The 14,557-nt window shown below is 36.4% G+C and overlaps 1 protein-coding gene across 16 annotated transcripts in view; it reads left to right on the top strand.

Annotated features, from left to right (window-relative positions):
* MPP7 (MAGUK p55 scaffold protein 7) overlaps window positions 1-14,557 on the top strand; it is a 77,834-nt gene that overhangs the window by 21,702 nt on the left and 41,575 nt on the right. For 11 of the 16 annotated variants that reach the window (XM_035130423.3, XM_088653698.1, XM_060280856.2 and 8 more), the window contains exons 2-3: window positions 2,371-2,534; window positions 9,431-9,549. In XM_035130423.3, the coding sequence (XP_034986314.1) occupies window positions 2,498-2,534; window positions 9,431-9,549 (156 nt within the window). In that variant the 5' untranslated portion in view covers window positions 2,371-2,497. The remainder of the gene's footprint in view (window positions 1-2,370; window positions 2,535-9,430; window positions 9,550-14,557) is intronic. The other 5 variants (XM_088653701.1, XM_088653696.1, XM_035130421.3 and 2 more) reach the window with 1 other exon arrangement.

The following is a 14,557-nucleotide window of genomic DNA, read 5'->3' as shown; positions in this document are numbered from 1 at the left end:
GATGTCACAAGTATTACAGGAGCCTGAGAGGTTACTAAGGGCCTGGTGGAAATTCAACATGTCACTGAACTTCACATATTTCACTGTTTCCACATGGTAGTTGCCAGAAGAATCTGATACAGTGTGATATAGAAGCAAGGTACAACTGGAATAATGAAATTTCAAAAAATGAGCCTTTTTAAAGGGCTGGTTCTAACAGTCCTATTGGGCATTGTAAATGCCTCAGGTGCACTTGATACTCCTTTTACGTTCCTGGCTTTCGCTTGTGTTTTTATGGAAAGATGGATTGAACTTCAATTTAAGAATATTTGGTAATCCCTCTCAGGACATACTATAACAGCTGGTATTTCTGTGTTGCTGCAAATCGATTCCATGCAGCAGACAGCAGTACTTATAGCTGGATTCTGACACAAAATTACAAAGCATTTTGAAACAAATTTAGCCAAAGCAAACATCACTGAAAAAATGTAACTTAATTTACAAGTTTTGGGGAAAAGAATCTTGTTTCATTCCAACAAAATATTAAGCTTTTAACTGGTAAAGATTTCACCAGGTCATTTATTTTCACTAATATATACATAGAGATTCTGAGGGGAATAACTTCATACCACACAACCCTTTAGAATAAGGGTTTTTGAAAGTTAATATCAAGGAATTTAACCACAATAAAGAAAAAATGAGGAATGGCATCCTCACTTGTTAATACTAAGTGTTTTCTATATTTATTAAGGCTTTGGTCTTTAAACTTAAGTATCTGCAATCACAATTAGTACAGTATTTTGCAACCTGGGTGTTAATTAATATTGATAATGCACTTTTGCTGTGGAATAAAAGGTCCAAGGAATATACCTAAAAAACTAGTGGATGAACATATAAAGAATATTTTTAAAGACCTGGTTGGCTTCAATAACTAGTTTGATTTTGCGATAGCTTTGTGACTCTCTAGGACCAGATCTTAAAATTTTATTTTCCAGCTTTGACTTGTGCATGTTACACTTGCACCAAGACAAACTGAATTGATGCTTTGCAAAACTTGTACAGTGTGTCCTTGGCCTGGCATCAAGTGCCTTAAAAAAATCTGTTTGTAGATATTCTGCCTTCTTCTGTTTTAAGACTGAGTAAATGGAGTTGTGCCAGAACACAATAACCGCAATGCAGCGCAGAGTTATATAGGCCCATAGATACAGCCGCAAATAGCCCATTTATCTATTGAATATTAATAATCAAACTCTGCAAAAATATCCGATGAAACGTTTGAACTTCTATCTTGGATATAACCCAGTTTTCTGTCTAAGAATTTTGTAGGCTGTCAAACAAGCCTGTTAAAGAGCTGAAGTTAATTATGTGAAAACAAACAAATAAATGGTGCTTTAGAATGAGCTTGAAATGAAGTTATTTCTTGCCAGCAGTAAATGATGGGTTTTAATTATAGTTCTTTGATTACTTTTCAGTAATCTTTCAGCATGTGATCATTTGTATATTAAAACATGTTTGTCTCTAGTTCCATTAATAGGAATTACAAAAATGACCTGATTAAAAACTTAAAATAAATGTTGTAGTTATCTTAAGCTATTATAGTGGACAGGACACAAAAATATATTTGAATATATCCATGGAAAAAGCTAAAGTTACTCTACGTTCATTACATTTTTTACAAGTTAAAGTTAACTTTTCCTTCATCCTCTCCACTTGAGGACACTAATTGTTATCCCAGTCTTAATGCAGGGTGTGTTAATAATTATGGCTTAATATTCAACATGATAATTCTGCAGAGAAGTGGTCATTCAGCATGTGGTAGAAGCACACAATAATCCTAATAACAAAAATTTCAGTAAATTAAAATTTTACAATTTCATATCTGCATTTCTGGAGTGAGTACTGTCATTGAGATCCATACCATAGGGATGACTGTTAGGATGGTTATAGATATTTGTATTAGTGGAAAGTACTCGAACTGTAAAAGAAACAAAACAAAAACAACCACACCAAAACATTTTTAATTGTCAAATGCTCGGTCTCCAGGTTTCTTTCTTAAATAGACTATATTGGAAGTTGATTTTGAAATGATGTGGAATTCGAAAAGCAGTTTTTTATCCAGGTGGTGAGGATGTCAGTTGCTCCTAGTAAAATAAATAAATAATCTGCCAGGTTAGCACAAGTCCAAGCAACTGTTTGGTTTGTGGCTGTAATTTACACATAGATTAGATTAAAGGAAACCATATCTGGATAGTACGTATTATATTTAAGATCCTAAAATAACGTAGTATAAAGAAATAGTTTTCAAGTTGCTAAACTAGGTTAGATATACGTTGGCAAATTACAGCAACTTATAATTCTAATAATTATTTGTTTTGTTTCTGTTCTTTCCAGGATTGCTTTGAAATTGCCTCAATCTCGTAGAAAACTCAGCTGCGTGTAATTGAACTGAAACTTTCTACCTCCTTCTGATCCAGCACTGTTCTAGTGTGTGTCCTTGTTGCAGCTCACAGACTAAACCATGCCAGCTTTATCAACTGGATCTGGAGGTGACACAGGTAGATAAGCTCCGGGGTTGCTAATTTTCTGCAGTTTGTTAGATTTTACATTATGTGTAGATAGGAATATATTGTCCTGCTCCATCTACAGCTGTACATAAAAATCGTGTGTGACTTGTATAGACATCCCCCCACTTATGTGTTTGTGCATGACTGCACATATGCACAGTGCTTTCCCACGTGTTCTGCTTCCTGCTGGCCCCGGAGATTCAATTCTACTTGTGGATATTTTTGGATACAGTATTTTTGTATGGATTAAAGAGAGAACAGCAGAGAGGGTGTTTAAGGGGTGTTTAGAGGGTGCTACCTACTTTACGCAATTTCTGTTATGCATGCAGGGGCCTGTAATGTAACTCCCACATAAGTGGGGAGTTGCCTCTACTATAATATAGTAGGGAATGTACATTCAAAAACACATGTTGAAGACAAATGCATGCTAGTGGACAACATCCATACTTGGATGTTATTTTAGATGCATATCCAAGCCACGCCTATAATTCTCAATCCAAGAAGTGATATGCACAGGCAGAAGCAAACACCAACCTGTGGATCTCTTTTTCGGGGTTTGTATATGCTTTTAGGGGACTAACATAAGCTTTGTTGCAAATTAAAGAACTGTGAATTGTATAACTTATAGTAAAGGGAAATTGATGTGTAATAGTTTCAGATACCAATAATTGCAGCAGGTTTTATAATCAGGTTTTATTGTAGTTTTTTTTAACAACTGCATTCTACCTCCTTCACAAGGATACCAAGAATGTGTTTCAGTTATGACTTATGCTGAAATTTCTCTATAAGGTAGCAACCAAATGTGCATATCCTTAGTTTTGAGTCTGCTAGTACAAATTCTCTGTTGTTTAATTTTAGAAAAGCAAACTTTTAGACAAAACCTAAAGAATTTGCTTGATTCCTTGCTGTATTACCACTCTGTTGCAATTGAAAATGGAATCTTTGCTTTACCTTCCTGCAAATGCTGTTAGCAATTCAAAGTGTAGAGACTCCTAAAATGATAAAGACCTTCCTAAGGTCTTCTGAAATGAGGGTTAGAAATTGGATCTGTGCCTAACATTCTTAGACTGACTTCTTGAGAGCAGCTCATGGCAAAAAAATGAAAATAAAAAAAGAAAGAAATACTTCTCTTCCACAGCTGACCAATAGAACAGAACTCCAGTTGCTATTCTTTTGAGGTAACATGATACTAGGCAAGAAGAGCCTTGTTAATTTGAATGAAGAAGGGCTGGCTATTCTTGTACTCCCTCACAATGTTACTGTAATATTGCCAAGCTGCTGTTGGCATACGAATCTTGACTGTATGCAAAACACCATGATTAAAAAAAGAAGAACAGTAATGCACACATTTTTAAAATATCATTATTGTTCATGTCTAAAGTTAGGACAGTTTTCATGTTTGTATTGTTGTAATACCTTCTGTGGGTAGTATTGTTAAAACTTGAGTATACAATTACTACCATTGCACGTAGTAATAAGTTGTTTAAATTTACTTGGTTATTAATTGTCCATTTTGTGCATAAACATATGTGATATTTTTACATATATACAACCACTAAAATGGCAATGTGAGTGAACCTTTTTCAGGTACTTGATACTGATCTTTAATTGCATTGTACAGTAGCAAATGTCAGGATGCAGGTATCTGAATATTTAGTTCCATATAAGAAAATGTTATACGATCCTTTTACAGAACTGTGAAATAATTTTTTGCTGTGAAAAATGTAAGCCTGTTAGAAATATCAATGAACAGTAATGATTATTCTACTTTTGTCAAAGTGGAAAAATTAAAGGCTGGTGTGTTCTATTTTATTAATACAGTAAAATTTTACAGTGTTGTTCTGGGCTTAGGTGTATGTTCTTTAGCGTTTATTACCCCTTAGTTACAATAAAATATTGAAGTTGTAGCTTGGCATTATGGTTCAGAATTCTGATGTAGTAAATTACTTTACAAATGAAGGTAAATGGACATCCATTTGTCCTAATATTGATTTTAAAAATATATCTGACAAGATTAGTTCTTTCTTGTAATATGTAAGAGTGATGGAACGCAGTGACCATATTTTTTTATCATTTAGTCCTACTTTATAGCTTCCACAGACTTGTTCTAATAATGAAGCTATGAAGGATATGACAAGAATGGTGATATTAAATTTCTCTAGACTAACAGTAAATTTTTCCACTCTGATGTCAAGAATGTTGAGCATCTGGACTCTGAGAGTGAGTAGTTTACCACGTGAGCACTTTCCCCAATTTCTTAGCCATTTATTCTTCTCCTAGGAGCTAGCTGTCTTATGTAGAAAATAATAATAACGGAAACTGCTCTCTAGAATTGGAAAAAGTTGTGTGCTGTTCATTTTCCATTATTTGTAAGAATTATTTTACTACATTTTTCAGGTCTTTTAAAAATAAAATCACTGTTATGACAATGTATCCATGTATTCAATAAGATTAATAAAGTTTAGGAAAGCAGTACCACGGATGTACTGTAGACACTGTTTACAAGTCCGTGCTGCAATAATTGTTACTAGATTTTTATCCTCAGGGGCCTCCTTTAAGGCAGTTTACCTTGTGAAACTACTTTCATGAACAACCTATAGTTTTGGAATCATTCATTCCATCCACCTCTCAGAAGTCTTCCAAAGACTTTTGGATCAGGCATTGTTAGGAATGTTGGATTGATCTAAATATCAGTCCCAGATAAGGTAGGCTTTCATTCATGGAAAAACTATGTAATAGGTTTTGAACTTGTAATTCTGTTAACTGAGCTTCATGAACAAAGTGCTGTATAAATCGAAACCTGGATTAAAAATGCATACCACTACCCTGTTCTTCAATCAGATGGCCAGGTGTTTCAAATAAGCAGTCGCTATATATAAACATATACACATAATAAACTTTGAACAAGTAAGATGAAACTTTGCCCTTGTATAATTCAACTACAAGTGTAATATCTGGGAAATCCTCTTTCATACCCCCTTTCCTTCTACCGTTTTCTAAGATTTTTATCAGGCCTGGAGACAAGGGAGATGCAGCTCAACTTAAGTGCAAGTGAAGTTGGGTGTAATAATATTATTATTTCTTTCTTAATCCCCACTATTTTTAAAGCTCACGTAATGAAGGTGCTAGATGCACCTCTGGGGGGGGGGATTCCACAATTTATAGGCTGCCACAGAGATTGCCCTCTCCTGGACAACACCCTTGAAATTTGTAGGGCTGTCAAACCACCAAGAGGGCCTCTTCTACTTCTCTTAACACTTGGAGAAGGTGGTCACCTTTCCGATATTTGGAAAGCACTTAGTTTTCCTCATGTATTAGAAATTGGAAGTATGGTTTGAAGACCAAGATAATGTTAGAATATGTGAAAGTTTAACATTTTGAATCTAAAATAGTACTAGTCTAGTGTGAACCAATATTGTAGAATCATGGCCAGTTATATAGGTTGTAAAATGTCCGAGGGCTTTATTTTTACATGTGCATGCTCGCGCACACGCACACACACACACACACACACACACACACACACACACACACACACAGAATGTTCAATAAGTTGTTTGGTAGCAGTGAATGGATGCCAATTAAAAATGCAATATTAGGCAGGATTGGCAGTTTCAAAGTTTTTTGCTTTGTTTACTAAATACAGGTTAAATGTGCTGAATTAGAGCAATCTTATCAAATATCTTATCAAGATATTGATAAGAGCAATCTTATCAAATTTCCCTAATCTGCAGATCTTATCAAATTTCCCTAATCTGCAGAGGAAAATTTTCAGTGTAAACTTAAAATTTTCTGTTGCACATTACATTAATTTACCAATGCAAAATTCTGAAAAACTCACATGAGTGATGAGGCAAAATTTTGGGGAAGGTATAAGCCTTCCATTTCCCCTCACTCACCCTATAAATTATTATTATTATTATTATTATTAATTATAAAGGATTATAGGAGGCTGTAGCATCATCCTTCTGGAGAGCTCAGTTTCTAAGAAGAGCTCAGTTTCTAAGAAGAGCAAAAAAAATGTAAAGAAGTTTTCTAAATGCTGGAAGAGGTGACTGGCTAGTAACTAGTGATGTCATGAGCCTTTAATGAAGGATAATATTCCAGTCATACAGATGGAGGTGCTAGTTGGATGAAGGATGTATGTGTAAGAGCAGAAATGTATTTAGGCAGCTACAACAAATAGTTTATGTATTGTGATTGCTTGCTCATCTTCACCAGTTCCACCTAGCTCCTGCCCCCCATGCCACCTCCCATGTCCTGAAAGGTCCTCCAATCTTCATTCTTTTGGAGGGTGGGATGGGGGGAGGTGGAATCAGTGAAAATCACATTCCTGTCCTCACATTAACAAATGCATTCAATAGATCAACATTTTTTCAGAGAACTGTGTAATTCCTTTTTGAGAACATCTCTAATAACAAGCTTCCCTGATCATTTTGTGCAATGTTCAGCTGCAGCATGGTGTTTGGGTGTCTTCTAGAATGCATTTTTCAGTCACGGAGGGCAGCAGTGATATCCAACAGGCCTAGCCTATGCATTTTCTGAGTTAACTATGTACATTAAGAACATGCCCCAATATTTTCAAAACACAGTAGTTTCAGAGGAGATAAGGCAATGGGTAAAATATGCCTGAAAGTTCAAAAACCGCTCCTGTAGCTATTTTAGTCTGCTTTTGGTGGGGTGATGCCAGTGCTGCTATAGCTTATGAATGGAGCAGCAGAGGTTATGCAGACATACTAGCAGGAGTGCTGTGTGAACTCCTCTGGTGTATCTGTGCAGCCCTTACCTTCTATAGTTCTACCCTGATAAGTTAAGCTGCAGCAACATTGGTTTGGGGAAGGCCACTCAAGGCTTCACCACACCAGCTGCTGCTTTTTGAGCGAGGACAGTGCATGTGCAAAGCTATTGAAAACTTGCCACCATTTTGCCTTAAGTGACCACCAAAAATCTCTTCACTTTTATCTCTTAACTCTACTAAGCTTTTGTGATGAAGGTTCTGGGTCATGTTAAGTATAAAAGCAAATCGGTGAGAAAAGGAAATGGGACTATCCAACAATATTGTTATAAATAAATGGTTATAATTTTCTACTTACTGTAGAATCCCAAATTGTTGTTTTTAGAAGTGTTGGGCTAATTTTTCATTCACTTTCTATTCCTGTTTCAACAGCATAATTTCCCTCTTGCAGTCTCTTTTTGAGAAAGTGTTTAATATTTACATTAAATCTCTTCTTTAACAACGGGATGGAAAGAGATCTGTGCAGTACTCCTTAAAATAGTGTATCATATTCATGTTGATAAATGTTCAGATAGCCTCTACTGTATATAAATCTTATAAACTAGGCGCTTTGCTTCTATGAATCCAACTACTGAACCAAGCCTTTAACTTGTGATCTCTCTGTGTGAGTACAGCCCCTGATACAAGGTGTTGTTTCGTGTAAGTTCAGTGCTTTTTATACTAGGAAAAATTGTAGTGATTTTAGTGTTACCCTGTTTTTGTGCTTAAGAAATACTATAAATAAGAGTAGGTATAAAATAAAGCAAGATTTGAAATATGAACATTGCCTCCCAAAAGCCCATAGAAAATGATGTCTGGAAAGAATGTTTTTTTCCAGCATACTTTAAGTAATGCCAGGAAAGAGGGGAAAACATTAAACCAGTCCCCCAAGGTGCTGTATTTAATTTTAGAAGAGGCATCCGATGCCTCCAAAGATCATGTAGTAGCAGTGACTTAAAATATGAGAACTAAGGATATAATCATCACATTGATAGATTACTAAGTAGCTTGACAGAATATGCTTGAATGGAAATTATTTTGGAAAGCTGTTCTTGTGATGCAACAGCCCTTGGTCTGATCATAAACATTTTTACTCAGAAAAGTTCAGTGAAGCTTACTTCCTAGGAAGTCTAGTCAGGATTGCAGCAATAGAATAAAAATAATAGTAGTGACATACTATGGTGGGGTAGCCAGGAGGTTATCAGTGTTTTCAAAGACTATGGCAGGGAGAGACTTGTGTCGTCTTTACCACACACACCCCCAAAAAAATCCCACTGGAAAAACTAAACATATGCTATGGATTGATACCTGATCATGCTAGGTTACCTCCTCTGGGAAGGCTGCTGCAAGTCATGTTGCTATGTTTCTTGGACAGCAGCATGATGGATGGTTTTATACTGTATGCTACTGTGAAAACACTGTGCTACTGTCTGCCCCTGGGAAATTGCTCTGAGATGTGCCACAAATAACTGGGAGCAGCCATTGCTTTAATCCCCGTGGAGAAGCCTGGATAAATCCTATGCATGCGCTCTCTCTTTAACAAAATATAACTTAATCGTACAATGATTTTGCTGAAAGAATTGACTGCTGACTAGCTAGCAATGAAGTGTTCATTTTCTGTGCATCTATTACACCCAAGATCTCTTTTTTTAAAATAAAAAAGCAATGTATTGGTGAGAAATATCTAGAGAAACCACAAACTCTTTTTAATGGACCACCCTATCCATTTTCTGTTCTTATAAGGATGTTTTTCCTATTCATGACTCATTTCACTCTAACATCAAGGGAAATGGAATAACGATTAAGCAAAGGAATGCATGTGTTTCTGGGTTTTGTCCCTTTCCAAAAAGCTTCATGAATTCTTGGTACAGTGTTAAGTAAATATATTGCTATAGAAGGTTTAGCAACTGTTAATAAAGTAAAAAGTACCCTGTTAGTAACTTCTTTTTAAACCAAACTTCTGTTTCTGGTTCGTTAATGTTTTTCTGGCTACTTCCAATCCCACTACTTGCTTAATATAAAATGGTGTAGGCTGCAAGGTACACAGGAGGGTTAAGTGAAATTAATGAGATCACCTTTAGCTTTCACTTTGTGTTTTATTTTCACTTTATAGGTTTGTATGAGCTGCTGGCTTCATTGCCAGCCCAGCTGCAGCCACATGTGGACAGCCAGGAAGACCTGACCTTCCTCTGGGATATGTTTGGTGAAAAAAGCCTTCATTCACTGGTAAAGGTAAACCACACTTAAATGTTCATTCTTTTGGAGAAGTGCTTATGGAAAAACATTTTGAGCAGCCTCTAGTAAACCAGGAATCAAACTGTTTCTTTGTGAAAACAAAACAGCCTTGTTTCAACTCAGTGCTTCTGTGAGGGGTGGAAGTTGTTAAAAGGATTCTACCCAAAATACAGAGATGATTTCATTTAATAGTGATGTTTTGGCAGTATACACTAATGTAACAAACATATGATGTTTGCCCTTGTTTAGAATGAGGTAGCACGAAATAGTAGCAGGAAATCTGAGACTCCTTCATGGTCAACATTCAAGGCCTGGAGTTTAGCTTAAACAAACAAATGTTCACAGCAAAAATTAGACGGGATATATTTTTGAGGTAAAAGATGGCAACAGTTCTGTAGCCACATTAATTTAAAATAATTTCCTTTAACAAAGTCAACTGAAATTCTAGTAAGACTCTTTATTTGGCTTGCATCCATTGAAAATTGTGTTCAGCATATAAATATATTCAAGTAGATCATGATAAAATAAACTTAGTAGAGTAATTCATGGATGTGTCCAGAGAAAAATGGTAAATATTCATGTATATAGTACTTTCTAATTTACAAAATACTTTACAGTTTTAATGTCCTTCATTGCAATCATGCCACTAGTATTACGATTTCACAGAGAGCTAACATTAAAAGCCACTTGCAAAAGGCAAGTCCTATAATTTGAACTTGTAATACTGTACATTGTTGGCTGGGCCTCTGGGTAGGAGAGACTGTATGGGAAAGTGGGAAGTACACTGGCTTCCCATTCCAGGAATAAAAGGTTCCTTTCCCAGAGGAAAGGAAAATGCTTTCATTGAACTCTGTTGCAGTCCCTTAACACATTTGTGGCTGCATTCCCACCAAAAGAAATGTGCCCATAATCATTTGCAACATATCACAAAAATAGGGTGTACTTGGCTTCTGAATCACTTCTCAGGTTTTTAGCCTTTGGGTTATTTTACATATGTAGCTGCTTCAAGTTATGGAGATGTCTAGGAGCATTTCCCTCCAACTTCTCCTGGTTAGATGACTCAACCCTATTTTCATCACTTAGAGTGGGGGTAGCCAACATGGAGATTTCCAGGTATTGTTGGACTCCAACTTCTATCTCCCCTGCTCAGCATGGCCAATAGTCAAGGGTAATGAGAGATGTAGTCCATCAATATCAAGGGGGCACCAGGCTGGCTATCCCTGACCTAAGGCTAGACTGGGAATGGGGAACTTGTGGCCCTCAGTATGTTAGAATCTAATTACATTTGGAGGGCCACAGAATCTCCCAACTAGACAGATATAATGCAAGATATAATACCGGTATGTAGATACGTAGATAGCATATGAGGCGTATCTGGAAGATAATTGAAAACCTTAGCTCAGGCATCCCCAAACTGTGGCCCTCCAGATATTTTGGCCTACAACTCCCATGATCCCTAGCTAACAGGGCCAGTGGTCGGGGAAGATGGGAATTGTAGTCCAAAACATCTGGAGGGCCGAAGTTTGGGGGTGCCTGCCTTAGCTTATACTAACTTCGATGGTTGCTTGCTTTGATTGGAGCATCATGCTGAGAGTCCATGGATTTGTCTAATCCTTTTAAAAATCCTCCTTTGCACCAAACTAGATGACATAAAATGACTAGTTGCAAATGTAAGATTTGGGGGAATGATTTCTGTCAGGACCACAGGAAAGGAGGAGAGATTAAACTCCCTGCTCACTGCCTCCTGTGATCCTAATAATATCAGACATCTTCCCATGGCTGCTATTTACATTAAATGCAAAGGTGTAGTTAGCATCTTTTTATTTGCATGTATAGATTGACTCTAATTCCAGGATATAACCCAATGACAGTTGAGAAAATAGTCGTAATTGAAAATCCTGAACAGCCAAAATGGTGTGTTTTTCTTTCAACCAGTGTTATATCTTCTGAATATTTTTTTGATAGATGTTGTTTAGTTTGGTCTTTTGCCATTATTTATGCAAGTTATGTTACATACATTGAGCACAATGTAGTACCTTTTTATTTTAGATTTTGCTACAGTTCCTGCTTTAATTTGACTCTAAACCAGGGGGCATCTTGGGGTGGCTAATTTCTTTAATTATGCATTGTTTGAAGTACTTTGTTTTGTCTGTTCTGAATCTATTGCTATTAACTTAATTGAGGGATATATAGGTTTCTAAACTAAAAAGCCTTAAACTTTGGCCTTTCCTCGTGGGAAAGTTGTTACAATCTCTTGATAATTTTGGCTGCCCTTTACCAGCTCTTTCATTGTTCTTTTTGAGATGAAGCAATCAGAATTATAGATAGCATTCCAGATGGAGCCATTATGGTTTCAGTTGCTTTCCTAGTTAGTTCTGGCATAAAACTAGATTATTATTATTTATTTAAAAAATTCTACAATTAAAGTTCTCTACTGTGATGACAGGATCTATGTCCTGGTTAGTCACTGCTAGTTCTTCCATCATTTTATATGTGAAGTTGGGATTTATTTATTTATTGCTCCAATATGCAACTTATACATTGGGTAACAAATGAGTAAGTAAGGTTGAGTCACCTAATTTTTAGACACTTGGTTGGGGATCTTCACAGTATGATTGGGATTTTACCACCTTGCATAATTGGGTGTTATCCTCTGACTTGGCCACCTTGCTGCTCTCTCTGTTTTGAAGTCCATATAACAAATAACTGAATACCTTACAACATTTTATTAATAAAAATATGACAAGACCACCAGCATTTTCTCTTTTATCTGCTATTCATCATTTTTATATCCTAACATAACATAACATAAAATGTAACAACAGCTAAAGCTGGCCATTTTGAGTGATAAAAAGTAGGAGAGAATATTTGTATTAATTAGCAAGAAAATATCAGTCTAAAGGGATTTTATAACATATGTTTGGCTGGTAGGACAATGCAAATCAGAGGGACATGTGACATACTTTCTGGTGATTCCCCGGAATCCATCAGTGGCAAAAATGTTAAAAATCTAGAAAAATATTTTTGGATCAGCTGTAGCTTTAGCCAACTCCCAAGTTGCTGCTGGGAGAGTTCCAAAGAGAAGCAGCAATGCAGCCAAAAAGAAATGGGAATGGAGAATGCTTCATCCTTTAAGGAGAAATAATTTTTCAAAAGGGTAATACAGTATGCACATTTTTCAATAGACAGCTACTGATAATATAGAAATCCCAGTTCTTTGATCATGGCTCACTTTTCTTCTCTTAGATATTGTAAACATGGGTTCATCTGAAGGCTAAGCAAAGTCCAGTCTTTTTATAATTAATTCTTGACAGTGAATATGGGCATTGAAAAACTTACTTCTGTGATTCCTCTGAGGAAAAAAAAGGGGAAAAAAGACTTTAAAAAAAGAAGTGGGGCTGTCAATGGTTTCCCATTCAAGGGATGGATGAGATTAATACTTGCTTGGCTTCTTCAGTGCTGCAGCATCAAGCATTTCTGTGACCTCCAATTTGAACAGAACACTTCCTACTTCCAAAGATGTACTGTACATTCATTTGCTCTCTGGTTGTTGCCTTCAAAGAATTAGATTGTAACCCTGGAAAGATACCGGTACTTATACAGTCGTACTTTGATGGACGACCGCCTTGCGAGTCGAATGTTTTGGCTCCCGAACGCTGCATACCTGGAAGTGAGTGTTCCGGTTTGCGAACGTTCTTTGGAACCCGAATGTCCGGCATGGCTTCTGATTGGCTGCAGGAGCTTCCTGCAGCCAATCAGAAGCCGCACCTTGGTTTCCAAACATTTTGGGAGTCAAACGGACTTCCGGAACAGATTCCAGTTGGCTTCCAAGGTACAACTGTATCAGGGAGTGAAACTGCAGCTGATGTTATGCAACAAGATACAGGGAAGTACAAGGGCAGTTTATTTATTCATTTACGACATGTATAACTTTAGCCAAAAAAGGCTGTCAGAATAGCTTATGTATCTTTACATATCTATATCTAGTGCACCACACCATCTTTAAGATACAGACCTCTTCACTTGGTCTGTGTTTTCAGTTATAAGTATGTGGTTCTCATGTTTATGTTCTCTTAATTTATAGTTGACATTCTTGTTAACAAAATCTTCTTATCCGAAATATTTTAAGATAGCTGCTACTTTGTGGAACATGTTTGCTGTGCAGATGGCACGATGTCGTTAGAAGTTATCTTCAAACAGAAATCTAATTCAGCTGCCAATTGTGGCATGAGGCTACAATCCTGTACCTAGTTTTCTGGGAATAAGTAACATTCATATCCATGGAACTTTGAGTCAACTGTTGATATGTTTGCACTGTACATGTGGTGTCTGTTCTCTGTTTTAACATCAAACAAGGGGCTGAAGAACTGGAAATTGTAAAATCTGTGTGGTGGAATTCTGCATTTTACATGCACATGTTTTTTAATTGTTGCGTTTTACACACATGCAAGAGGCACACCACCTTTTATATGGCTTTATATTCTTTGATGAGTTGGCTATGTCTGTCGTTAGTGTGTGCCAAATTGCCATTTAATACAAAAAAAGATTATCCTGTTTCAAATAGGAATGTTTAAGCACAAAGTTGCTGGATTGAAAATTGTGCATTGTTTTTGAAAAGTAAGATACTAGTTAAAATAATTGTAACTACTTTTAAGCTGTAGTAAACATCTACACACAGAGAGAGAGAGAGACAGAGAGAGAATTTTCAATACATATTTTGCATTTGGATTGTTTAATTTGGATTAATGTTTATAGTATTGCACCCTTGTTCTCCAGTTATGGCCACTTTACAAAACCAGTAGCTTTTGTTTTCACAGATAAAGGATGTTGCAGACAAGTATATATCACCACCTCCTCTCTTACAACATAATGCATTGCAGCCATCAGTTCACATTTGCTCCTCATCTTCTAATGATTGCTGCTAATGACCAAACATAAATAACATTGCGATGTGAAGCCAATTGTAGATTTTCATTGAAATGGAGATTGTAGAAGTAATCTGCTG

The sequence above is a fragment of the Zootoca vivipara genome, chromosome 11, assembly GCF_965207765.1.
Source record: "Zootoca vivipara chromosome 11, rZooViv2.hap1.1, whole genome shotgun sequence".
Taxonomy (NCBI): Eukaryota; Metazoa; Chordata; class Lepidosauria; order Squamata; family Lacertidae; genus Zootoca; species Zootoca vivipara.
The sequence above is the reverse complement of the archived record's forward strand: the minus strand, read 5'-3'. Positions and strand labels throughout refer to the sequence as shown.